Genomic DNA, 26642 nt, shown 5'->3' on the forward strand with positions numbered 1-26642 from the left:
TAAACAGGAGCTAGTTTAAAAGATCAGGTTTCCTACAAAGCCTTCAAAAGCAACATTGTTCAGAAAACCATTAAGCACATGCCCCATCCCTTGAATTCCCAAAGATTTCAGAACATGCTTAAAATTAAGCTCATGCTCAAGAGCTATCCTACTTTGCAACAACAGAACAAAAAGTAGAGCTCAAGGGACAAACCAATTTGCATGTCAAAACCAAACCAATTCTTTTCTTCCTCTTGACCCAAACATTTGGTACAGAGATTTAAGAAGTAACAACATAACCATGGTCTTATCTCCATGGCACACATTTCTATAAAAGGTAATACAACGGATATTAATTGAATGAGTGATCAAGATAATCTTCAAGTAATTCTAGAGATGGAGAAGGCAACTAACACTAAAGATGAGTGAGGCTGGATTTCTCCCCCTTCCTGTGTTTGCACTGAGACAGGCTGCAAATGCAAATACACCCTGTATACAAGAAGGATGTGGGTGGCTCTTGGAGCAGCATGTGCATTCCTGCAAGAAATAAATATAGACATGGGTAAAAACACATTTTTTATTAAAAGACAGGCTTGTACTTGGCTCTGAGGAAGAATTTAAGAACGGTTTCATTGTCAAATATACAACGGCGGGCAAATTCTTCACCATTCATGGCTGGTAAAGTAATAACGGCACCCCAGAGGGCACGCCAATCTCCTACTAGCTTGACTCTGTGCTTCACAGACAGGACTTTTGTAAGTCTACACGTAGTTACTGCAAACGGCCTCTGTGCAATAACTGCACATATGAAAACATATATTTTTAGATACAAAAATGCAAATGTGATTGAAAAGCATGGCAGCACTCTAAATATATGTTTGGATTAATATTCAAATGCAAACAGATGTGTTGTCTGCTAACATATTTTTCAACAGGACCAGAGTTTACAGTCTCACAACCTGCATTGAAAAGTGGTTAAGGTGCCTAGGAGCCTTAATTTATAAAGGCTATTCCTAAAAGTTTAACCAAATTTTGAAGATGGTACTTAAGCTCTCCTGAAAACATCACTTCCCACTTGCAGGGGTAGAATTCAGCAGCCCAGCTGAAGTACTTGGGATTTTGCCAGTGACATCCAGGCTGCAAGATCTCATCCCAGCATAAGGAGAGAATGCATGCCAAACATTTCTCAGCTTTTAATATTCAAGACTTTCTCCTCCCTCCCTCAGCTACTTCAGATCACAGTGACTGGCATTTAGAAAACAGGGAAAGACCCTCAGCAGGTATGAACTATCTTAACTCCAGTGGTGTCCACAGATCCTGCTCAGCATCCGCCTGCCCACGCTCAGACCATACCCTGCAATCCTGCCAAACTGCAGGAGCACTGTGGAGGAGGCAACACCCCTCCGCCAGGGCACAGCACGATCCCAGTACAAGCACTTCGTACTGGATCAAGGCTTCAGACACTCACGTGTACTGATGAAATAATACATCTATTTGCATAGCAAACGAGCACGCTCAAAGCACAGTGCTGCCATTTATTAATTAAACCTTGGGAGGCAAGTGGTGAAACAGCACTATTCATCTGCGTTTTGGAGACAAGGAAATCGAATGGGATCTGGTGTAGTTGGGAACTGTCAGTGTTAGGTTAATGGTTGGACTAGATGATCTTCAAGGACTTTTCCAACCTAGATGATTCTGTGAAATTGAAAGCTGACATGACTCCTAAGGGAAACAAAGGATAGCAGCATCTCAGAAACTGCTGTCTGCCTCTCCCTCCCAAACTGTGCAACTCACCACAGGAGTGCCTTGCTTATTAACAAACCATCTGATTATTAAAGGCTGATTTCTGTTACCTTTCCCCATGTTCAGCTGCTATTTTTTTTCCCCTCAAAAACAGCATCAGGGAAGTGAAAGGTTCGAAGGCACCTCAATAAATACTTCTTACCCCATGCTGGCGGCCTGGCAGCCTGCACAATCCCCAAATGGGTAGGCACCATGTCTCAAAGGCTATCAAGAGTGCACAGCCTTGCTGGTGACCTGGTCCAAAAGGCCAAACAGCAAGTGATCGCTAACAGAAGACTGTCACTGTCAGAGGTAGCATCCCAAAGCAGGATTGGTGGAGCAGCAGGACAGCGTTCATTACAGCTCTTCGCCTCTAAGAAAGGGATTTCTGCCAGCCAAGCATCTTTCACCTGTATCAGTCTGCTCAGACCATGTCAGCAAGGGTACTTAGGCTTAAATCTACTGATGTGAAAAGAAAAACCAAAACCAACAAATAAGACCACAGTCCAGGTTTGAGGGTTTTTTTAGTATTTCATGGAAACATTATGAGTCATGATCACATTTTAGGTATTTATTATGTATTTCATTCTTTTCAACTCTCTGAGCAAAATAAGATCCCCTACGTTATGGCATCAGGCTGTAAAACAAGACTCTCTTCCAGGTATTCTAAAATATGAATAATGGAATTTCTGTCATGAAATATATTTTACTCATAAATATAGTCCAGAAAATAAATTTTTTAAGTGCACTTATTCTTTTAACACCAGACAGAGCTGGCTCCGTTTTTTAAAATCCCACTCACAGGACTGCTGCCAGATATGGTACATGATGAGCCTAAACAACCTAAGCCTAATAAGAAATAATCTCAATTGAGAAATACCTTATGAAAGAACTTGTTTGTTCATTCTTTAGGTCCTTTTCTCGCTTGCCTGCTTACTTTCCTTGTTTTCTCTGAAAGCAACAGCTCCACTGTGTGCAACATCAAAATTTATTAAGGGTCACAGCCTATGAATCAAGAGTAGGACAAAAGCAACATGCTTTTTTACATCAGCTACATTAACTACTCCAAATATTCCAGCTCAAGATCTGCAGAGAAAGTGCTGTTAGCCCCTTTGGTACTCTCAAAACACTGCTCTTATATTTCGACCACACTTTCTCAATATATTTTACTAGTTTTAAGACTTAGATAATTTAATTATAGTATTTTTAGTAACTTTACTAGTGGAGGAATTTGTATTTTTCCTAGCTTCTTGTCTTAATGAGAATTTCAGATAACTCCAAGACCTTGCACTCAGACAGAGTAACATATCACATTCTTAATAATGAAATCTAAAGCCTCTCACCCCAACAAAACAGGTTCAAGTTCACCCAAAGCCCCTATAGACAGAGTCCCCAATCTGGCAAAACACTTTAACACATGCCTAACTTCACACATGTGAGTAGGCCAGACTTTTGTGGGATAGCTCACACATGTAAAGTTAAATATATACATAAGCACCAAGGTCACAGCTCAAAACTAGGCCACGTGATGGTCCCTCTGGGGATCACTACTGACTGTCCGCACCAGTAACAGTGCTCTTCGGTAGCTCTTCGGCAGTTCTGATGGCAACATGGTCCCACACACGGGGTTAGAGGGGGAGAAAAGAGCACCAGCAACGGATTGAAACCACCTCCACCTTCATTGCCAGTTCTGATACCAGCCTCTGCTCAGAAGCAGGTAGAGGGAATACCCTCTCCAAAACCTATGGCACAGGGGAGAGAAAGCAGGAGGTTGTGAACCTCTAAATTTCCAGGCCTTTCCAAACATCTCTGTATTAGGACAGCATCCTCACGACCAATACTCTGCCTTCCAGGAGCAGAAAGGAAAGAGGGAGCACAGCTTTTGGCTTCCCATCCCTCCATGAGTCAGCTTACAGAGTCTGCTGGGCAGGAAGCATGAAGAAATAAGCTGCTGTCTTCAAGGCTGCAATAAATTACCTGCCTCCATTTGCTGGAAAGAGGATTTATACTCACTTTCTGAACTAGTGTAGAGAGATTATCAAGTATTTTCCAACACACTTCATGCTTTTTTTGCTTTTGTTTGGTACAAATAACAAATTGAACTATAAATACATCAAAAAGATGACGGCTGCAAAGGTTTCTGTACATTCAGTCCCATCTGTAAGAGAAATGTCTCTCCTCCTTTATGAGCTTCTCAGCTGCTGGGCAGAGCAAGACGGGTGGAATTTTCTTTTACAGAGGCAGATCAAGACCATCACATACAGAAAAATATCTCAAAGTCTAAACATCTGGCAAAGGGCATGGCAGGCGGTAGGTGCCCACTTCCATATCAAATATCTGTGCCTGCTGAGTCACTGCTGGCATCATGAGATGAGCACTTGTGGGATGAGCAAAGCAGCTATATTTTCATCAAAGCATAAAGCTGTTTCTCTGGATTTCAGGAAGTTGGTTCATGTGTCTGTTTTAATCTAATGAAAATATGTTTGCCTCATTTCCAGCTGAGATGTATGAATATAAACAAAGGTAGAATTAGCCACAGTGCAGAAAGCCACAGATTTTTAAGTCAGCTAGTGCTGTAACCAAGGCTGACCACCTGAATGCCACGAATCACTCAACCTTCCCCAGCAATTTCTGCATGCAGTACATTCAGTCCCATTGAAAACAATCTTCCACTCTTTGTTATCTATCAAGGCTATTTTTAGGACTGTGGTGAGATATGAACAAACTGCTTTTTTCCACCATGGGGGCTGTGACTTTTAAGCTGGTTCCAGCGCTTGTGCATACCACCCATGCACGAGCAAATTCCAATGGGCTCTTGCAATACTATTGTGGAGAGTCAGAAAAATGACATCAGGACACAGAGTGCAGTCCCTGGAGAAAGGGAAACCAGCTTGCTGACACTGAGGCATATGTCAGAAAAGCAGCTTAAATAAAATTATTAAAAACTATTTTCTTTGGGTGAAGAGGGAGGGGAGGGTTACATACACATAAACCTCTCCTTTCCGAAAGCTGTGAACTGAGGCCATCCCCACCCAGCAATGGGAAGTGGGTGAGCCCAGCCGGTTTCACAGCTCCGTTTCCTTTCTTTGAGACTTGGAGGTGGGAAGTGCAATGCGCCAAGTGCCAACAGAGGCGGGGAGGTAAAGAATGGGTGGATCAACCATGGGGGAAGAGAAAGGGAGAGCAGAGGATGTTTGGGGGGTAGGGAGAGAAAAGGCACATTGTTCTTCCTCCAGCTCCATGGAGCTGAGCAAGAAAGAATAAAGCCTGGCACTGTATGATGTTTTTTCCAGGGGAGTCTCTGCTTATGGCTCTTGGCCCAGACGTCACCAACACAAGAGGAAGAAAAACAAAGCTATGAAATTGGGTGGTCCCTGAGGTTGCTGCAATCAAATGATAAGGAGTGGGATGCTGATAAAGCAGTTGTATTGAAATGGCACTTCCAGAGGTTGCACAAAGGAGAGAAAGAAAAGGCAGGGGATGGGCTGAATAACTGTCTATCTGGCCTCTGGACCTTCCAGGTGAGAAAAAGGAGCCATGGACAGATATCCCTACACAGGAGCCAAGCATCCAAATGGTTCTGTAAAGGTATTCTCATGCAGACATCTTCTTGTAAGACTCTTCACACACAAGTATATCTTTGCTGTGTCCATTTGCTGGAAAAAAAGCTATCTATCTTGAGACTCCAACCCCAGGCCAAATGAAGTAATAAAAAGAATCATGCAGGACATGTAATTCTAAGAACAAGCTTCTGCAGGTCATAGAAAACACTCCATGTACTCACTGAAAAGTTGGACAGAAGGCCACTGTGAGTTGAAGAAAAATTAGTGCCTGGCGTTGTGCATTTTGCTCACACATCTCTGAGAGCTCTCTTCCAGAGAAAGAGTAAGGTCAACACAATGCCATTGTTTTGGAGATTGTTACTTTTCAAATCCTAAAAGCCAGATCATCTCTATGGTGATACTGCTCAGGAGACAAGCATGCAACAAAACCCTTATTAATTATTTATCAAAGTCCCAATTCTATTGTTTGATATGTTGGCAAACTATGTGGTAATCAGGAGAGTTGCTTGAAGTGGTAACCGGTGCCATCTGCACCCAGTGAGACTCTGCTGATTTAAATCTCAGGGCTTCTGCCCATTACTCGGTTCCATGGCATGTTTGCTCGTGTCATGGATGTTACCAAAGACAAAATGCTGTTACTGTTGTTGTGAGCTACCAGCTGCACACATAAAGGGCGAGGGTGCACGTGCCACAATGCACCTTTCAAGTTCATTTGCTTTTAAGAGGCAAGGGTATTTTTTACAGCTGCCTCACTCTGTATGGTAAAAGCATATAGCAAACATCTGTGACTCTCTGCTTCATTCCCCTCCTCCCAATGTATCACATAAAAAAGATTATATTTCTAAAACCCAAAGCTGATTTACTGCCACTCTATCACTCACTACCTGTAGACAAACTCTCCCTTGCACCAAGGTGCTAGAAGTCCCAAGTCAGTGTCATAAAAGTTAAATCAAAATTCTGTTTGTATAAGTTGAGGCACAATGTGCCAGTGCCTCTTGAAGAACTAGAATATGATTACCTCAGTTTAATTTTCCTTTTCTGGTTCTGCTGGACATTGTTGCTGTTGTCATATGATAAATGATGAATCATCAAGTGAAGAGAAATTAACTAATCACAAACACTAGGCAAGGGGGTTATATCGTCTTTCTAGTTCCCCCTTTATTCACAGAGAAAAATGCCTGTGGAACCAAGTTTCAATAAGCAGTATATGGCACCATATGAACACATTTATGCTGTACATAAACAAAGTGGGTGCCAGGAGGAACATACAACACCCTTCCTCCACTGCTTTCTTCACTCCCGCATGCGGTGCCTGTTAACAGGATTTGTGAGCGCATTTCCTGAGTAACTACTGCCTTCTGGAAAATTTATATCCCTTTATTGTTTGGTACCGGCTATCCTCAGCTATGTATATGAAGCCTGGCATATTTATACCATGCATCCTCTGACAAATTTACCTGGCAGACTTTTCTTCATTTAACGCTGAGAATCCTGGGTTTGAGTCATCTTGACTACCGGACAGATCTTACAGTTCTGTATTAATCATTTCAGGACTGTAGGAATAAAAAAAAGCACTCATCTGGTTTAGCATAGACCTGATTTCCAAGAGCATTTGAAAACACAAGCTAGTAACCTGCTTACTGATTTTTCATAGTGAGGCAGTGAATCTTGGAAACAAGGAGAAGGGAGGGCTGCAGAATTCAAAAATCAAGAGTTCACTGATTTATGTCAGAAATCTACCAAAAAACTTCAGCCTTCCCAAAATAAAAGTTTTTCATACAGCATTACTGAAGTCCCAAGTCATAGGACTCTTCAGTTTTAGAAGCAAGATCCTACAACTAATCATCACCTCTCACAATAATAAAGCATTTCCCATAATGCTGCCTCAAGTTGCCCCTTCTCACCCCTTTCCACTGTCCCAATAACACACTACCACAAATCTGCATCCACTTCAATCCTCCCTGACCCACAGTGAAACGAATTTGCCCTGGTAGCAGCAGAGGTTGCAAAGGATTTGCTGAAAAGCAGAGATCTGACAAGATGAGGTTGTTAAGGATGACTGCAGTCACAGCCTGCCAGGACTGGAGCCCAAAGCCGGCATCCTGGGAGAATCCCTGTCATGTGCAGACTTTACCTTCCTGGAGAAAAAAGTAGGACTGCTTACATTTTCCTAACTTACTTCTAACTCCATATATCCTTCTGAATATCCAAAGATGCAATACCTAATAGTTTAAAATGTTCTTAACTCAGCCTGAAAAAAAAGAAGCTTATGATTTAATTCTGAAGGACTAAAGGAAAGAGAAAAAAAAATGGCCAAGTTGAAGTTTTGAGGCTGTCATGCACAGATCGATGGAAGACCATCTCTTTTCCAAAGTCTAATAACTCACAAATATCCCATCCAACTACCTTCTAGCTTTCAAAGGAAGTTCATGTTTTGGCACATAAGAAATTATATCTGGAAAGAAACTGGGGTAGGGGATTTCCCCGAGGCAAAGGAGGTTCACAACTGTAATTAAAAGAAAAAAAATGTTTTACAACCTCAACTATGGATCGCTCCTCCTTAATAGATGTTAACCAGCACTGAATGCCACATTCACTGAAAAGATGAAAACTGCATTTACAGTTAACTTCTGGTGAAGTTGCCAAACAGATGTTTATTTTTGGCTTCCACATTTACTGAAGCCAAATGCTACACTGAATTGGGATTTCACAAAGTCTAACTGCTTTTCTTCCAGGTTACAATTTTGTTGGAACCAAAAAGGAAAAAAAGGGAAAAAAAAAAAAAAAAGGGGGGGGGGAGGGGGCAGAGAAAAAAAAAAAGGCAGGAAAAAAAAGCTGACTTCATTTTTAAGTAGAAAAAAACCTGGTAGCATCCATTTCTATCATGTCTGTTTATATCATAGTTTAAATAAGGTTAGAATTGTGCAATCATTATTGATCAACTTCCAAACACAGCACAGCTCCATCCAGCACATGTGCAAAAGAGGAAAAGTCACTGGAAGCAAATCCTGTGTCAGTCTTTTAACTTCTGCAAGTCTGTATGCAGACTGTTTAGCACTAATTAAATTACTGGCAAGTCAGGTTAAAGAGGAGTGAAAGAATTCACAAGCCCCAAGTTTACTGTTCTCAGTGTTACATGGGTATTACAGATTCTCCCTTCAAAAACTGGAAGATAGATTTCACATTAATTTTGAAGCTTGGTCTCACAGCTACCACAGCTGCTGATGTAATGCAAAATGCTAACCTGGGGCAGCAGAGAGGGACTTTAATTCAATGCTTTTCTTCCATTGTGAATAAGCAGTGAACCACACTGAAGTAATCCTCCAAAGCAGGAGTGCACACTGTTCAAGGCACCGATTTGGGGATGAAATGCAAAACCAAGATCCTGGCTACTTCGTTAGAAAAAGCCCTTTATGACTTTCTTAAGAAGAGAGATCTAAAGCCCTGGTGCCTGGATCTAGTTCCAGTTTGAAAATTACAGTCTCCTGTAATTCCTCCCGATAATTTAAATTGGAAATTAAGTTATTCACACCCTCTAAGCAACTGTTGCAAACTATTGCAATGTTCTGTTAAATAATTGCTAAATAATGGCAACCTCAGCAGTTACCAGAGTTTCTAAAGTGATTTTGCACATGTTTAGGTAAAAGGTGCTATATCAGTGCAAGGCTGTATTTTACATTAAACAAGGAAGGGGGCTGGACATTGTTTAAACTCCTTCTTAGAACTACTTTTTTTTCCAAGAAGCCACCTGACAGCCCATTTTCATTCATTGGTACATTCCGCTTGAGGAAGTTGTAGGTAAATAAATGTAACTCAGCTTATTCTCTCTCTTTCAGCAAAGTTTCTACAAGTTCAGAGAAACCTCAGAACCACTGAGAACTTTGCACATCTTCACAATGCCTTTTCTACCACAAATGCAAAGTCACCTGGTATTGTGTTGATCTTTTAATTTTGCTCTCCTGGTTCTCCAGTTGTTTGAAGACAAAAGGAAGTGCTATTTCACCATGAGAATTACAAAACTACAAGGAAAACTTGGAAAGAGTCTTTTGTCTTTTGAAGAAATGTCCATACCTTCAGGCACCCCAACGCCCATTGAAACACAACACCATATTGCTTGACCACCCCAAATTCTTAATTAACCCAGTGGAATTTTGAAGTGTGGCGAGATTTTAAAATTGAGTTTATAGAGTTTAAGCTTTTGGATTAACATTGATGAGCAAGGATTCATTGCACAAGGATGGTGGGCCACAGAGGTGATATCACAGAAAGTATACAGATGTGTGTAAACAGCACAGTTGGAAGGGTTAATGACACAGAACTCTCCGAAGCACCTATATCTAGTATATTTTTCTAAATTGATCTAAAATGGATCAAAATATAAATACCACTTCCTGGTCAGAATCTAGTGAACCATAAACCCACATCCTATCTGGAAAAATACTCTTAGAAAACAAAGACTGGCAACTGTGTATCAAAGCCTCACCCAGGTTATTTTGCTCCAGGGCTTGCAGATCACTTTGCAATATTAAATTTGTTTTTTATAAAAGCACTGCTTCAGTATTACATTGTTCAGCCTTGGACGTTACCTATTTAATGGTCTCTTTTTGGAAGGGACTGTCCTAGAATTTATGACAGAACGCAGTGGAATTGCTATAGAGGGAGGAAAGAAGATTGCTAACATTTCTTCCCCATCCGTCTCTGATTTCTGAGAAATATTTATACCCCTGAAGGTAGAGGAACCTCCTGTTGTTCCCTTCTATGTATTGAAAGTAAATTACCAGGGCCACCCTAATGGCTCAGTGGAGAGAGTAACACAGAAACAGGAACACGCTTGCTCCCTGTGGCCAGCTGGGCTTGGAATAGACGTGAGAGGGCGAGGAATTAATTACGCTTTCCTACAATGAAGCGCCTGGCGATCAAGCAATTTTTCAGCCTTAAACGCATAATTCTAGCTTTCCTTGCTAGGAGTTCACAACTGCAGGCAGTTGTTATACGTAGTTAGGGGGAGGGTTAACTTTGGAGGGGAGAAACAGCAAAGCCATTTTTTTTCTAGACGGAAAGCTTTTGGCAAAGAACTCTGCAGAACTGTTGCCCCCTTTTTCAACATGCACAAACACCTTTTTTGGCACATGTTTTGGCCGGGGTCAGCTGAACAAGGGAGCGTTAGCACTCAGATTTCTGGGATCCCCTTGCCAAAAACTAAGCTGTTAGGTAGTGCAACAGCAGCAGCAGCGCAGGCTTCCCACTTCACCCTGCCTGTGACCTTCACACAGACTTGGACATACCACCTTCCTCAGAATGAGGAGCAATTCCCTCTCACACTGCTCAGTCCAGAAATTCATCGCAGCAAATACCACAAATCATGTCAGACCGACCAGGACTATTAAAGCAGTACTGCGCAATGTGAATTGCTGTCCACAAGGGACTGGAGCAAGAGACTGCCTAACCCACTTTGTTTAACTTTTTACTTAAACAATCCTGAAAGAGGAAGCTGCATTGCTACTCTGGAAATTACAACTTTAATCTCATTTAAACCACGCATTCCTCAGTTAAACTGCAGAAATAGTTTAAGAACTGACTCCCAGATAAGACGTTTTTCGACATTTCCTACATTTCCTGGAAATCTATTACCTCTGATGCTGTGAAGGAAATGCAGGTTTATTAATTTAACCAGATTAAAGCTCTTCCAGTAGCCCAAATAAACTCTAATGTCAGGCTAATTACATGCATTTCACCAGTTTTGCATTTTCACACTCAAAGCAACAACACCCAACACCACTGCAACATCGATCATTTCCAATTCAACCCCACAAACCATTTGCACATATTGCATTCATCGCTCACTCACACTGCATTGCCCATGGCAGGAGTGCTTCGTTGAAAACACAGCAAGCTTCGTTTTCCCCTTAACAGTAACGGCTTCCTCAAGCTTGCTTTAATGCGCATGCCGCAGCTCAGAAGTGCCAACATTTACTGGGTTGTTTAAACATCGTTTAGAGTTTTGCTGGGCAGATAAGAAGAATAACTTGGGTGTACAGTAAAACGAAGATATAGTTGTTTGTGCCAAACATTCAGTTTATGGCAATACTTCATAGGAATTATTCCTCATAATAACTGAACTGTCATATCCTACAACTACATCCCAGGCAACCTCCCAGCTGAGCTCACTACGGCTGCTGTCTGATGTGCTCTACATACAAACACCCAGAACTACCCAGATGTTCTCTATGTAAAACATTTGGTTTGAAACACGCAGTGCTTCTTTCCAAAAAGCCATTACATTTGTTTAATGGACTCACACAGTTCAACTAAAATATCCTGGAGCAGACATTTGACTGCAACTCTACTCTACAAGCCCCATCTGCAAAAAGAAAAAAAGAAAGAAAAAGTAAATGAGAATGCTTTACATGATTTATGCTGTCTTTATGATCAGCCAGTTCATAAAATACAAGCTCTGCTCTACAGACAATAACACAAATCGCTTTCAAGTGTATTGTTTAGTCCTTGCCTGTGTTAAACAAATATTTCAATTGAAACAAAGGGCCGAACTCTACTCTTCAGTTTACAACAGTGTTAATGTAACCGAGAGCTGCATTTTACCCACAGACATCACCGGGGATGCGATTTTTTTGTTTTACACTCGGAGTGAGTGAGTAATGACATCCAATAATGATAACCAATTACATTCGCGGCTGCAGGGTTTTGCTTTTATCCAAGAAAGGCTGGAAGGAGGTTAAAATACAGCATGAAATCCTTCTCCCTGATGAATTCCTCGTGAGCAATACGCAACCCACAACGAGGCATTTCACAGGTCCCATTAGACCACATTTTCATCATGAAATGCCAGACAGGATGGGAGAATACATTTGTTTTACTGAAACAGAGAGGCAGGTAGAAAATTCTTTAACTGTACACAGAGAAAACCCTATTGTTGAAAAAAGATGGCTAGTCTCTGGCCTGGATGTAAATGCACTGCATGATCTAGTTGAAGGCCCTTGTTCCTCCCAGGTTACGAGGACACAACGGTGACCGAGTGGTACCAATTGGTGACCAACAGTGGTACACACTAGTGACCAGGCTCAGAGATACAACAGTTGTCAGGCTTTTAAAAAATTGGCACCATCCCTTCAAAGTGTTACTACAGCCATCAAAGAGGACACCCACTTTATGAGTGACCTTCCTGAGATGGTTACACCCATACAAGTGCAGCACTGGAGCTGTGGTCAACCTAAGCTCTCCCCACAGCTCTGCCACAGACTTTCCAGATGAACCTCAGGGAAACCACTCACCCCCTGGGCACCCAAAGCACAGCTGTGACAACCAACTCCTACACGAGATGGAGCTTAAACCCACAGATTACCATTTCATTATTTCACATCATTTCAGCACCGTGAAGAGAATTAAACATGTCAAGGAAAGGAGTGCAAAGGATGCCATGCCTCAAGTGCAGGCCTGGTTAAAAATGTGTCTTCCCAAGAGGGCAACGTGGATGCCTCCCAGTTGTATCCCTACACAAGTCAGCTAAGCCTGTATTACCTCCAGCAGGTATTTTATAGGCATTTCCATCTTGCACTGGGGCACAGCTATCTCATGCTCCAGGCCACAGGGCATTAGAGCATATACAAGCTAAGAAGGTTGCACTCTCCCCTCTTCTTCTCCCAAAAGCTTTCTTTTTCCCCCATGCCAAAACAATGACCTGCAATAGGGCTCTGCCAAAACTGCTGCAGAGGACAGCATTGCACCAGGAGTCCCCAACCACCTGAGGGACTAGCTGGCCTTTGCTCCTTTTCCTGAGCCAAACTCCGCTAGGGAAGCCACAAGATTTGATTTGTGCAGAGTGCAATGGCAAAAATAGACAAACAAATGACAGCTCCAAACATGTACCTCAGGAGCTGGGTTTTTTAAAAAAATGCTTTGCCATCTTCTCCTGTTGAACTTGTGTGCAAAAGGCTTAATCTTTTTGCATCAATGACAAAAAACCACAACAAAACACCATTTAACAAAAAACATGTTTAGTTACCACACGAGTCAAACAGGTATTTTTATTCAACCTTCATTGCTACCTTTTGTGATAAAAATATTCACACTCACTTTTAAAATCACAATTGTACCTCAAAAAAAGGGAAATATCATTCACCATCAGGCGTTCCATGGAGATTAGAAATTGTAGCAGAGATTAAATGCCTTTTTGTGTACGGGAAACATCATATAGAGGCTTTGAGATCTCCATCAACACCAGGACCCAAACTGGTCTACCCATGAATGGCTAAATTTAGTCTCCAAACTTGGCATGGTATCTTTTCACAGAAACAATGAATTTCTTTTTTTTTTTTTTTAAGCCTAATATCCCTTAACTAGTGTCTTTATTCCAAGGCAGTAGCACTCAAGCCCAAATATGCTGACTAAGCTCCTCAGCACAGTGAGACATTAGGATAATTGCAAGTTCCTCAAGCTGCCAGACCTCAGAACAAAGACACTCAGCTCCTCCAACCTCTCTGCTTAAGTCATCCCACATGCTGGCCACTGGGCCAGGGTACTTGAGGGGCTCTGGGATCACCACAGGCCAACGTTCCCCAGGAAGGCGAGGCAAGAGGGATGGAACAGCCCACCAAGCACCAATGCTTCATCATGGAGGCAGCCAGCCCCACACAAGGTGCAGGGAACCCTCCCCTTCACCAGGCTGGCAGCCCAGGAGACCCAACAGCAAAGGGCCTCCGGCGCCAAGCTGGAGGTGTGGTTAAGGTGAGGTAGGAAATGCTGGCAGGGAGAGGGAAAAGCCAAGAAGGGGCCCAGAAATTAAGTTACATAGGTCGCACATTAACCTAAGCAACCTCAGCTGTATTCCTAATACTTACAAACCACAAGACCTGTGGTTATTTTGTGATTTTGCATTCACCTACAACTGGCCGGTACAGTTTTGAAAATGCCAGCCATGCCAATCCTTTTCCCAGAGCTGCTGTGTGTCTGGAGTTTGTTGCGTTTTTTTGTTTGTTTTTTTTTTAATTAAGAGAACCCCTCATTAAAGTATTTTATTATTTTCCTCCATTGGTAAGAACAGAGCCTAAAAAAGTTCACACTTGAGCAAGACCCAGGACTTGCTTCCCATCGTGGGTCAGTGGCAGCTTTAAGGACTGATGTCTCGTAAACCACCAGAGCTAGAAGCAAATCCTGTCTGCCTTTGCAGAGCAAGGGAACACTAAGCATTTATATCATACAATAGTTTAACACTGAACTGAGGGTTGGTCCATGGTCTTCAGTGCAAATGTAAAAAAAATACTGAGTTCAAATGAGAGGACTAAAACAGCGCAAGAGCACGGGATGGCTACAACCTCACCCCCTCCCCCTTTTGCAACATGAAGCAAAGGTTACAGGAGGGCCTCCACATCTATTGAACATCTGGCATTTTTGGTGTGGGTCCAGGATGTTTGATGGGTATGGCCAGACACCGTATGCTCACGGAGTATCTCACCCAGCCCCCTAGTGTTCAAAGGTCTAGAATCCCCTAATTTATATAATGTACAATGTTGCCTGTGAGGACACAGTGATAAATATATTCTGTTTAAAAGCAGATACTTCTCAAATCATAACTTGCAGATGCTCAAAGCCTTTCATGTGGGTAAGACAAATGAGAGCCATAGAGACTGATTTTGTAGCCAGGGAGTACAGGAAGCAACAGCAGGAGAACACTATTGAAAGCCTGGATACACTTATGGCTTTAATGAATTGGTCATCAAATATAACACCACACATATGCAGTTTTTACCTTGCTTTGTAGTTTGCTCCCTGCCTCCCCCCAGCTATTCCCCATATATCTAGCAAAGTGGAAATTATTTTGAGTTTAGTTTATTAAATGGACACACATGGTACTCACATCTGTTGGAAGATATTTGAGGGAAACTCGTGACAAGTATCATTTGCATATTTAGTCAAAGACCTTTTCATCTGAGACATTTCCTCTGACATACCAACTATCCCAAGCACATCGACATATCAAGGCTAATGACGAGAGCTTTTTCAATGAAGTGTCCGGTGCACACCTGGGACAATTAGAGACAATTCCTGACTTACGTAGGAGGCAAGAAGAGACAAGATCAATACTCTCTGTAGGTCAGAGATTCTCACACCAACACACCCATCACTGGTGGCATGCAAACCACAGAAGCTGTATGCCAGAGCCGGGCACCAGCAGCATCTCCACCACTGCCCAGGTCAGGAGCTGCTGAGGCTCTGGCCACTGCACAGAGGAGGAGTTGGCAGCTGCCACCACCACTTCTTGCCATCCATGCTGCAAGGTCCTATCCCACCCCAAGACCAGAGGCAAACCTGCGCTTCTGGCTTTGAGTCATCATCCAGGGCTGCAGCAGAAAACATAAGCCATGGTCCCACTTCACATAGGAAGAATGTACAAGATGACAATGAGGAAAACAGTGTTCTGCTGAGAGGAGCATGGTTGTACCGTAAGAAGCATCCTGGCTTATGTAGACAGAGGGTATGCAAGCATGGTACAGGAGGCGGAGACTCAAGCCAGGGAGATGCCCACGTCAAAGCAAAGGTCAGCAGCCAATTTCCAAATCCCTGGTATGTGGGTTTTGGAAACACATCCCATATGCTTTGCATTTGGATTACCATGGCTGTACACATGCTGACCTGCTGGTGTTCAAGGCTGATATACCTGGAACTGGTTTTCAACCCACATTCGACATTCTTACTTGGCACTGTCGTGACCACCACGTGCCTCTTCCCAATTCTCACTCCAGCAAAGACTCTCTAGTTATTTATTTACCAGACAAAACACAGACTAACTACAATTACAGTTCTCTAAAGAATAAACAATTGCTCACAAGAACTGCACATTCCACACAGTTTTATTCAACATGTATGACCCCAAACCACAATATATACAATAATTGTCTCCACATGGCAAATCCACATTGTGGTTCTTAAAAAATAATAATAATTTTTAGAACACATGCCACCAAAAAACACAGTATATTTTAGCCATATCTAATGAAAGACTTTGTACAAGCAATTCCCATCCGGTTGTGTTCTCTAGCATATGGTGCTGTGAAACCATTTGTAATAAAGCTTAGGCATTTTATGGTGTTTTTAGCTGAAGGTTGCCTTATAAATATTGGTTCAAATTCTGTTGTGAATTTCACATTTAGAAGGATCACACTAGGTATGTATCAGGCCCAAATGCCCTGTATTAAGTAGTATCCCTCCAGAAAGGGATACACTGAGACACAGGGAAGTTAATTGACCTGCCCAAACTTGTTCAATCCAAGGGAGAGGGGAACAACAGTCTCTCAAACTTAATTTCTTCACCTGTAAGAGAGTCCAACATCATTGAAGGATTTCAGAAAGAACATTTTGTTCTTTAATTTGGTAAAAGATTTGACAAGCTAACGTATTCAGATGACTCCTTACTGGCTAGTCATTAATTCAGACTTTCATACCACGGAACCATACTTCCCTGAAAAAAAATCTGCTTCTTCAACAACAATTTTCAGTGCAGAAAGCAAGTATTTTGTACTAGTGCCTTTCCCCTAATAACCTGCACACTGCAATCAGTTATTTCTCTTTGCAGCACTTGATGTTCAGGTCTTTTTTGGCATTTCAGTTATACAGGTGTTTATTGTGAAGACTGTAGTAATTTTATACAACCAGGTAGTAACTCCTGTTGTAATAAGCCCACAATATTCACTGTGAATTACATTAGATTAAATCCAGTGATTTTTTTTCTTTTTCCTTTATTTTTTTTTCCTAAACCAGAGTCTCAGAACACATCTAATAATTAAGGGTGGCACAAACAACAAATTAACAGCAAAACAATTTTGAAGCCCATATATGCTTTCCAACTTCTATTCATTCCAAATCTAGAATTTCCATGCATACTTGAGTATAATTTTTACAGAGGACGACCTGAATTTCACTAACATGCCTTCAGCACCATGAAAACATTGTCTAGATTTAGTCACATCCTGAGTCCCTAAAGGAAGTCAGTTTGCACATCTTAAATAAATAAGGTTTTTGGCAATACATATTGCAAGAATCCCTCTTCCACTGATGAGCCTCTGGCCCCACATAAGTGCTGCATGGCAGGAGAAGTGCATGCAGCACCCACCACAGGCTGCACAGATCCTGCTGGCAGCTACCAGCTCAGAAGCAGGGAGCAAGGCAGCGCTCTCTGCACGGGTCACAACGCTGGCATCCAGAACAAAGCAGGAGGCAGCAGCGCAAGTGGACTACAAAAAGGCCAGGAATGGAGACTGAAGCTGAATGTCACACAGGAACAAAAGCCCAGGGTAAAGAGAGAGACCAGGAGGCAGGAGAGACTGAGATCTGCAGGAGGTGGCTGTCATCTGTAGGACCCTGGTGCTATATACTCTACATTCCTGGAAAAAACAGGTATTAGGCTGTGCACTCAAAAGCAGCCAATACTTCTGATGATTTTGGCTTTAATCATCAAGCTTTTCCTTCTCATGCATAAAACTAGGTAGTGATACAAGCCACTGTTACTATTATTCAAGTGTATTATCCTAGCTGTGGAAGCCACATTCATAGATCGGGATCCTGCTGTGCAAAATACTGTACAAGCACTTCACATCACAGCAGTGTTGTGGAGATACTTCCACTGGTGTCTGCAATAAAGGAAGATATTTTAATAAGAACAACAAAGAACCTCAAATAAAACCCCAACCACCAGTTCCACACCAGATCTGGATACTATCCTGCAGAAGATGCACACTGAGCAAGATTTAAAAAAAATAAAAATCAATATTAAGTAGTGACCCAGGTGCTAACTGAAACACAAATTCTCAGACAAAAAAACAGAAATAACATGTCATTAAAGATAGGAGAATTCATGCGCATAAGAGGGAAGAAAGGGGTACTGACATTTTCTACGATATCAGCAAAGCAGACCAGAGAGTTGGGACAAACATTCCACCTGGCTTTCACTGTCCTCAGTGACCCACGAGCATGCTTTTATCTTGTTATTTGGAACCCTTAAAAACCACACCGCAAACAAACAAATGGTAGTGTGGCCAACAAGGCCTTAATTACTGACATGACAGAGCTGTCATTGTTGGTATTCATGTTTTGGTTTTGTCATGATACGGAGAAATACAATCAGCAAAGCAAAGGTCCTCCTCTCATGTAATCTGTTGCTGCTTCAGGGTTTCAAAAAGCCTCTCCAAAAGCATCATGAAGCAGAGCTGTTTCAAAGCATTAATTTGCACTGGAGTTGCAACCAAAAATATTTCTGTTGCTTTACAGTTTGGGAACTCTTTACAAGATTTTAATTTGGAAACCAATTTCATTTGGCAACATCCTTCTACCTGCACTTCCATGTGAAAGAGATAAACAAGTACCACCACACATAACAAGCCCGCACAAATATGCGCCGCATGCCTGTTTTTCATGTTGGGCTGCAGCTTGTCATCAATTCCCAAAATAATTAACTTTCCGGAGGAACGGCTGGAGGAGAATAGTGCTTCCTCCACCTGCTGGTGAGGAGGAAGAAAAGATGTCCTGGCTCTCAGGCAGAGAGAGGGGTGAAGGCGGAGGGGAGGCCCAAGTGCAGCCTAAGGAAAGGAAGGGAGAAAAGCTCCTGGCTTCTGCAAACTGCAAAATCTCTCCTGAGTACAAATGGTAACTGAAAGGAAGCTCAAATAATACAGAGTACTTTATAAGAGGCTGTAACAGCGAACCAGCCATGTTAGCAAGCTCTAGGTCCAGGGGTGGCAGGGAGAGCAAATGACTCCCAGCAGAGCACCTCACAGGAGGGCACCCATTGGCAGCTGCAAGCCGGCTGGGGTATCAAACCCCTGGGTTAAACTCTGCTGGGAGTACTCCAGGAAGCCTAACAGGGTTTACCTTGTGTCTTCCATGTTTTAGAGAGCTACGTGCTTCTTTACTAACATTAATTAATATTAATGCATTTCTGTATCCAGGCATTGCTTTCTGTATGATGTCAGGAACACACAAATAACAAGACTAAAAACACCTGTCTGCAATTTAAAGTTGCTTTGTAAGGAGTATTTACTCCACTGGAATAACTTACTCAAAGAAGAACCCAGCAGCATCTACCATCCTCATGCACCATGCATGTGATCAGCCAGAGGTGGTCAATACACAGCTTATCTAAGGCTGACATAAGTGTAACTGGATTTCTTGGCTAACAAACATCGAATACGTAACATGACAAAAGCTCGGTTCTTTGGTTTAACGTGCAATATGACAAGTGGAGAAAATACCCACAGAAATGTCAACATGAGTGCTACTTCACAGGCTTGTGATATCATCTCTTCATCCTTACACTTACTAACAGGTGCCTTAATTTAAAATACCATAAGTTACAGTGTATACTGAGCCAGTACTAATGAAGGAAATCTTGCTGGCAAAATCAGGCACTTCATACATCATGTAGTGGGCAATATTTTAACTGCTTCATGCAGCATGCAATACTGTCTGTAGTCACTGTGGTAACTAATACACAAATCCACAGAAGTTGTTTCCAATAACAAACTAAATGTATCATACAATCTACCCTGGAGCTTTATGGCAGAAAGCTTTATGATCACGTTCCACTGAGTTAAGAGGAAAGACAAAGAAATTACAACAATCTGAATAAACCTACAATCTGTTAATAAGTGCCAAATACTACTTTCATTCAAGTCAACAGAAATCCTGCTATTGATTTCCAATGGCACAGGACTAAAGCACATCTGTACCTTGGATTGAACTGTCTTCTCACCTTTGTTTTACTTCACTAACTCAAATCTGCCAACTTTTATTTTATTCCTGAGCTCTCTATTTATACAGATGATGACAAATCCCAAGTTTGTGCTTCATATGAAAAGCCTGGCTAATCATGAAAATATCCTTATGAAATGCCATACAGCTAAAGAGATTGTTAACGGACAAAAAAAGCAGAAAGGCCAAACAGGAGAATCGCTTGGACAAGGCTGATGACTGGGAACACAATGCGGCTGCCAAGGTCCAGCAATGCAATCTGTTACTATACAGCTTCAAATACCTGCTTACCACTGAGCAAAGAAAAAGATGATTAGCTAAACCAGTAGCAGAATACAGATGGGACTAGAGCGACCTTGGGACTCTCACTACCTGGCTGCTGGCTGTGAGGTGATTTGCACTGGAAGTGGTGCAAGATCACTCACTGCATCCTCTGCTGGACACGGACACGCAGCTCAACCCGCTCATTAACGCTGCCCACTAAATGAGAACTGAGGAGAGGAAAGGGAAGAGAATGGTTCGAGGGGGAACTGAAGGAAAACTCTGCCTCTCTCCGATCAATCGTCCTGTCGGTGCTCTCGTCTCACCCATGGAAAGCTATCAGTGTTCACTGCAACAGTCAGACAGGGAACTGTCAGAAAACAAGAAGCATCTTCCATTCACTTAGCTCTGGCTGGATTCCTGACAACTAGCTTTTATTCTGTAAGCAGACAAAATGTGGGTATTTTACATACACTCACAGATGTTAAAGTTCAGACAGACACGTTACACCAGAACTCGCCTGCAGACTAGTTAATAATTATAAAGTGCCACACGCCAAGGCTTGTATCACTACAGTATAAAACTCACACCCCAGTAAGGATTTGTTTAGCTTCTACATACCAGCTGATAGAGCCAGTGTAACATTTTTATTTCATTTAAGATTGCATGGGTATTCTTATTCTGACTCTCTCCATTTCAAGATGGCATCAGCTGTATAAATTCAGTTCAGAGCGCATCATCTAAGTATCCTTAGCTGTGTAGCTGAAGTGCTTGACAGTCAGCAAAATATGGAAAGACCTGGTGTTTTCTTAACTTAGAGGAGATACACATCTGTGCTACATCCTTTCCTCTGTGAAGGCCCTTCCCAAAGACAAATCTCATTTACAATATTCACCTTTTAAAAAAATGTATCTAGCCTTTTTAAAAAGGTCTTTTTGATGTATTTGCTTATTTACTACATTTGTAACACAACTCAAAAATAATCTACCTACTTGCAAAATAATAGTATATAACATAGCCCTGGAGCTTTTGTTAGCCTGAAATTGTAAAACAGCCAAGACAGCAAACTTTAAAAATCACGGACTTGGAGTGAGCATGTGCAGAGATGTCCATCTCTGGTTTCTCTTCAGCCAGCCTCCAAATGAGCTAATAAACTGAAAGTATACATGATATGACTCCACAACTTGGCTGAAACTCTCATTTCCACTGTCGACACAAAGATATTCAGTTGCAAAGTAAGTGTCCTTTATTAAAGCTGTGGCATCTGCAATTTCATTTTCTGTTTTACAGTTGCTTCTGCCTCTGGGTGCATGCTGAGATTCCAGGCAACCAAAAAGGAAAGATGAACGAGACAAAACCTGTAACGTCACTAGGGAAATGTCTTGCTTTTAGATGAAGTCTAGTGAAAACTCAGTTACTTCATATGAAAAGCAGCGTTAAGAACCCTTTAGAAAGCCATCTATTTCTCTGGACAGTCTTTAATGCAACGCCTGCCCCTCATTCACTTGCCCTCTGTGGATAGTTACGTAGTTCAGGGAAGGAAAAATGACAATAACTCTGACTAACGTGTACATTTCTTCAATTGCATTTCTGCGCCCTGCTGGAGCGCTGTACCGATGAGGAAATGCTGAAACTGAGTTATTGCTGGACAACCTCCGGGCTGCTTGAAGTCTCGAGCCAGCCGGCACCACTGAGCGCTGAAACGGATTGTAAAAACCAATGGGGCTGGGCTGTAGTCCCCGCAATTTTTTTTATGTGTCAGCAAAGTTCAGGTCACAAAAGTATGACTGAATCACGGCATTTTTAACTGGAGAACCAACGTCTGCCTTTCTGTACTTTGTGAGAGGCTTTGGTTAGCCAGGGGATGTGACAGGTTTCACTAAACTGTGAATTTCCAGTGGGGAAAGAACAACTGTTCACAGTGGACTCGCATGCAAAAACAAAAACAATAAGCCACCCTATTTTTCCAACAATAACACATGCTTTTAAAATGTACCTATGTGGTACTACAATACCACCACCACTCCCCCTAAGAAAGAAAAAAAAAAAAAAACCTTTCTGTATAGGATTTGCACTCCAGACAAAGCCCTGGACCCAAGCGAGCACTGACACGGGTGGGATGCTGCCCCGGGCCCCCACGGGCTACGGCCACAGCGGGCTCCTGCCCACCGAGACACGGACGGGGCTCCGAACGTGTCCCTGAGGAGATGCACCCGGCCGGCTCCGCTCCGGAGTAGGTGCTGGCAAGAAAACTGTTATATAGGCGTGTATGCATATATATGTGACAGAAAGGCAAAGAGAAGCCCCTCCGCCTGCCTTACCACTCTGCCAGAAAACCTCTCGATGGCCCGCTTGACTTTGCCATAGGTGCCTTTGCCCAAGGTCTCCTGCAGCTCGTAGCGATGCTTCAGGTTGTGCTTGTGGTGATGCCGCTTCACCCCCTGCTGCTTCCTCGCTGCCGCCGCTACCTCCGCGGACGGAGCCTCCCCGAGCGGCTCCTCCAATCAGATGTTTCCTTTAGGAAAGAAGCCATCCCCGTGCCCATGGCCAGAGAAGGCAGATGGTCTCTTGTAGCAGAAATGGGAAATTGGTGTGGGGTGAAATCATTTTGGCATGCTCCAGTACAGCCAGTTTGCTGGACCGACACAGAGGCCTTCATGTGAGAGTCTTGGCTCCACGTCTCTTCCCCCCTGACTGTCCTTAAGGCGCAATTTACAGTTTGGATTGTCTCTCTGCAAGATTGTCTCTGCAAAAACGTTCAGCTTCATGACCACAGCGATGTCAAAGCACAGAATTTCGGGACTCAGTAGCCCCATCCCTCCACCTCTCTGGGGGAGCGATAACACAGGAGTTGGTCTGTGTGATCAGCCAGTTTGACTGCCTGACTCCTGTGAAGGCTCAGGTTTGTCAGAGGTAACTAATTCAGGAGTGTTCAGGTGGTGATGGGGTGATACCCAGACACCAGCTTTGGTGGGGACTCTCGTTTGGTTCCTCTAGCTCGCTGGGCCAGGGTGTAAAGCTGGACTTCCTCTGGGTCTCTTCCTGAGATAGAGAACACGCTGCTCTGAGGTTGGAGCCTTCGCCCTTCTGAGTTGATGAACTTGAAAACACAAGTTTCTCTTTAATTGACATCTCTGCACCTTCATTTCAGGATCAGCGGAAGTGCCCAACTGGCTCAAGGCGAGTCTGCCGAGTGCAGTACCCAGCTCCTGGCAGGAGCTGTCCCCACACCACCCAGTTGAAGAAGACAGAAGGAATCCTGTTGTGGTCAGAAGTAACACATCCCACGTTGGGTTCTTGATCTTTGGGAGCCTGATATTGGCTTAAGCTCTAGAGCATGAAATTTAACATCTCCTTCACAGAGTACACCACAAACTGGCTATTCCAAAGCAGAAAGGGTAAGGGAAGCCTCCCTCTTACTATTCAAAAAAGAGTGCTGTGCCCTCCTGTAACCCCTTTAATTGTGGAAAGGACAAAAATTCTGTGGCCTTCTCTTTGTCAGAAATAAGATTACATTGATAGCTTTCATGTTTTTCTTGGTTTATTTTAATGCTCTGAAGCACTATGGCATTCCCACTAGCTGGCACAGAATAAAGCAATGCCTGGTCTACCTGAACATGCAGAGACGGAGATCTGCTACTGCATCAGCTGCCTGCCAGTGCCCCTGGTTTGAAACGCACTTGTGTAGCTCTTCTCAAACTGAGGGGATGCCCCAAGAAACATTCACACAAAGGAACGAAGGGCAGACCTGCTGTAAGTAGGGATTGGCACAGGGGTGGGATGGGGATGCAGCATCACCAAGATGCAGGAGGGAGCTAGGAGAGGGGCTGGCAACACAGAGAACAGGAGAGATGCCCTTGATTGCCGGGAGAAGTGAAAAATTGTCCTGGCATGTGTTCACCTCGGTGCAATTTCACTTAAATAGATTAAATCAGAGTCTCAGCCTTGCTGGGTGCCAAGGGTACGGCAGTCTGTCAAGATGACAGTAACAACTGCCTGGTGGATTTGCATGTCCAGGGCAAGCCCTAGTCCCAGCAAAGATGAGAGCAGCCTGGGTCCTGCTCTCATCTGGGCCAGCTGACTGCACGCTGGACTGCATGAGCGGTTCAGAAATAGCTCGGTCCCCCCAGAGGCAGCAGGAAAGAGTGTCCAGCTATGGTTGTCTGTCTGAAAGCTCCCTTCAGGCTGGAATTCATTATAGCCTATATCCAGGTCCTTTATACCTCTTGAATAGCCTAAAAGCATGAATGCCAGTGATGAAAATAGGTTTCATTATGTTATACTCATGAGCATTGTTAATATGCCCAAGAGTATTCTCTTCTAGCCGCTTGGAAGCATACATCACCAGTTCCATAAGGAAATATGTTATGAATCATTGCTATATATTGTGATTAGAGAGATATAAGGCATAATAAAATACCAAAAGCTCCAAAATGAAAAATGCCAATTTTATAATGGAATAAGCACAGGTACTATGTAACATTAGAAATACCACTTTTTCTTTTAAATTTCCACACTCCCAAACATGAAGCCAGAGGGCATTAAACAAATTAAATACATACATTTAAACTGGACACAAAAAACTTTCAGTTCTCATATGTAATAGCAATGGGAATTGAAAATAATTATAAATATAGAAATACACATATGACTGAGTCTATCACTGACATATAGAGATATTTCCTTTTAATTGTTAGCATATTGTTAGCTTTGCAATCAGTATTATCCTTGTCACTACAGGAATAAAAATCACTAGAGCTAATAGTAAACCAGTATCCTTCACAACAGATAGAAGAATATCAAGAAGTAAAAATCACAAAGGGAAGACAAGACAACGTTATAACGGACAGAGAAAATCTTAAATAATTACTTTTGTAGGCAATTTGCATTGTTCTAGCTGTTCATGTCAGTGTAAAACATGCAGTGCTTCATTGTTTCTGAAATAAACATTTAGTGAGAATTTCAGCTCTCTGAGTTTATAGACACCACTAGGGAATTCTTCATTTCTGACAGTATTATTTTACGTAAATGCTTTTCCTTATTCACAGAAAGGAATTATCCCCCCATTGAAACCAGCAGATTTCTGCTAGCCAGCTTCAAAGAAAATAGGATTAGGCTCCAATTCACACAACGGTATTGGAGGATATGTTGTACCAAATCTAAACTATACAGATAATGACAATGACAACGACAAAACCCCTGGTTTCAGTAGGCTTACCTTCCTGAAGTCAGTGTGAGTTGGAAAACAATCTTAAAAGATTGCAATATGTTAGCAATATAAATTTATCATAAAACTCAGTACATTTTTAGGATTAATTTTTGCCATGAACTTTCAACATGGCACAACTTGTTATCAGGCATAGAGACACTCAGGATAAAAACCCACTGGCTTAATAACTCTCAGTCAAATGTTTAGGTCTCCTCAGAAAGTCTACAACACCTGTAAGGAGACATAAGATTCATAGAACAGATGTTAATTCATTCCATATATTTAGCTACATAAGAAAATAAACACTGGATTTCAAAGATACTTGCTACAAAAACTTTTAGAAACAGAGGCCAGGTACTTTCTGTGGAATAATTATGCATATTGTAGCTTAACTTGGTGAGATGGTATCATTTGTACACAAACAGTCTTCTTGCTCATAAGCACTCTTCAGTAAAGTGTTCAACAGCATTGTTACCACCCTTACATGGGTTGGCTTCCAGGTGGCTGCTGCTTTGACTGTTCCCTACAGCATAAGATAGAGGAAGGAGGAGAAATGAGTACTAAAGGGATTCCTGCAGGCAGCGGACCTGTATTCTCTGATACTAATGTGCTGCTCTCTTATGTTTCAGTCCTCTCTGCTGAGCTCTAGACTTTATGTGGAGAAACACATACCCATAGCCTTAAAGTCAGCTGAGTTTCTTTGACTGCTCGTGCTTGATGACCAGGCAAAGCATAGCCATACTCATTTGCTGGACCAAACTGAAGTGCTCAGCATTGTCCAGACTGCAAATCTAAAGATGATATAACTGCAAATATTTGGAAGATGCTGGCAGGCAAAACCAGAGGACATTCTCTCAATTGAACTTTCTCCTCTGTACAAGTACCTGCTGAGAGAGAGTTTTTGGGTCTGATGAAGTGAAAGCATGTTAATGTGTTTCACTCAATTAGGGATTATCCTTTAGAAAGAGGCAGCTGGCAGAGACAACTGGCATCCATCTGTTTCCTGCAGCAGGTATCTGTGTATTATCTGTCCTGGCAGATCACATCCAGTTCTTGAAATTGCATGCTTTATGAAAATTGCAGGAGTCACA

The 26642-nt window shown here is 42.4% G+C and overlaps 1 protein-coding gene across 1 annotated transcript in view; it reads right to left on the reverse strand.

Moving 5' to 3' along the window:
• Window positions 1-23158, reverse strand: part of NUAK1 (NUAK family kinase 1) — a 48606-nt gene extending 25448 nt beyond the window's left edge. Inside the window, exons 1-2 of the mRNA XM_026863939.1 lie at window positions 22988-23158; window positions 22664-22840 (exon numbers count right to left, since the gene is read on the reverse strand). Of these exons, the coding sequence (XP_026719740.1) occupies window positions 22664-22840; window positions 22988-23158 (348 nt within the window). The remainder of the gene's footprint in view (window positions 1-22663; window positions 22841-22987) is intronic.
• Window positions 23159-26642: the final 3484 nt, after the last annotated feature.

This window comes from Athene cunicularia (assembly GCF_003259725.1).
Source record: "Athene cunicularia isolate RWA chromosome 1 unlocalized genomic scaffold, athCun1 chr1_part2, whole genome shotgun sequence".
NCBI classification, from domain to species: Eukaryota; Metazoa; Chordata; class Aves; order Strigiformes; family Strigidae; genus Athene; species Athene cunicularia.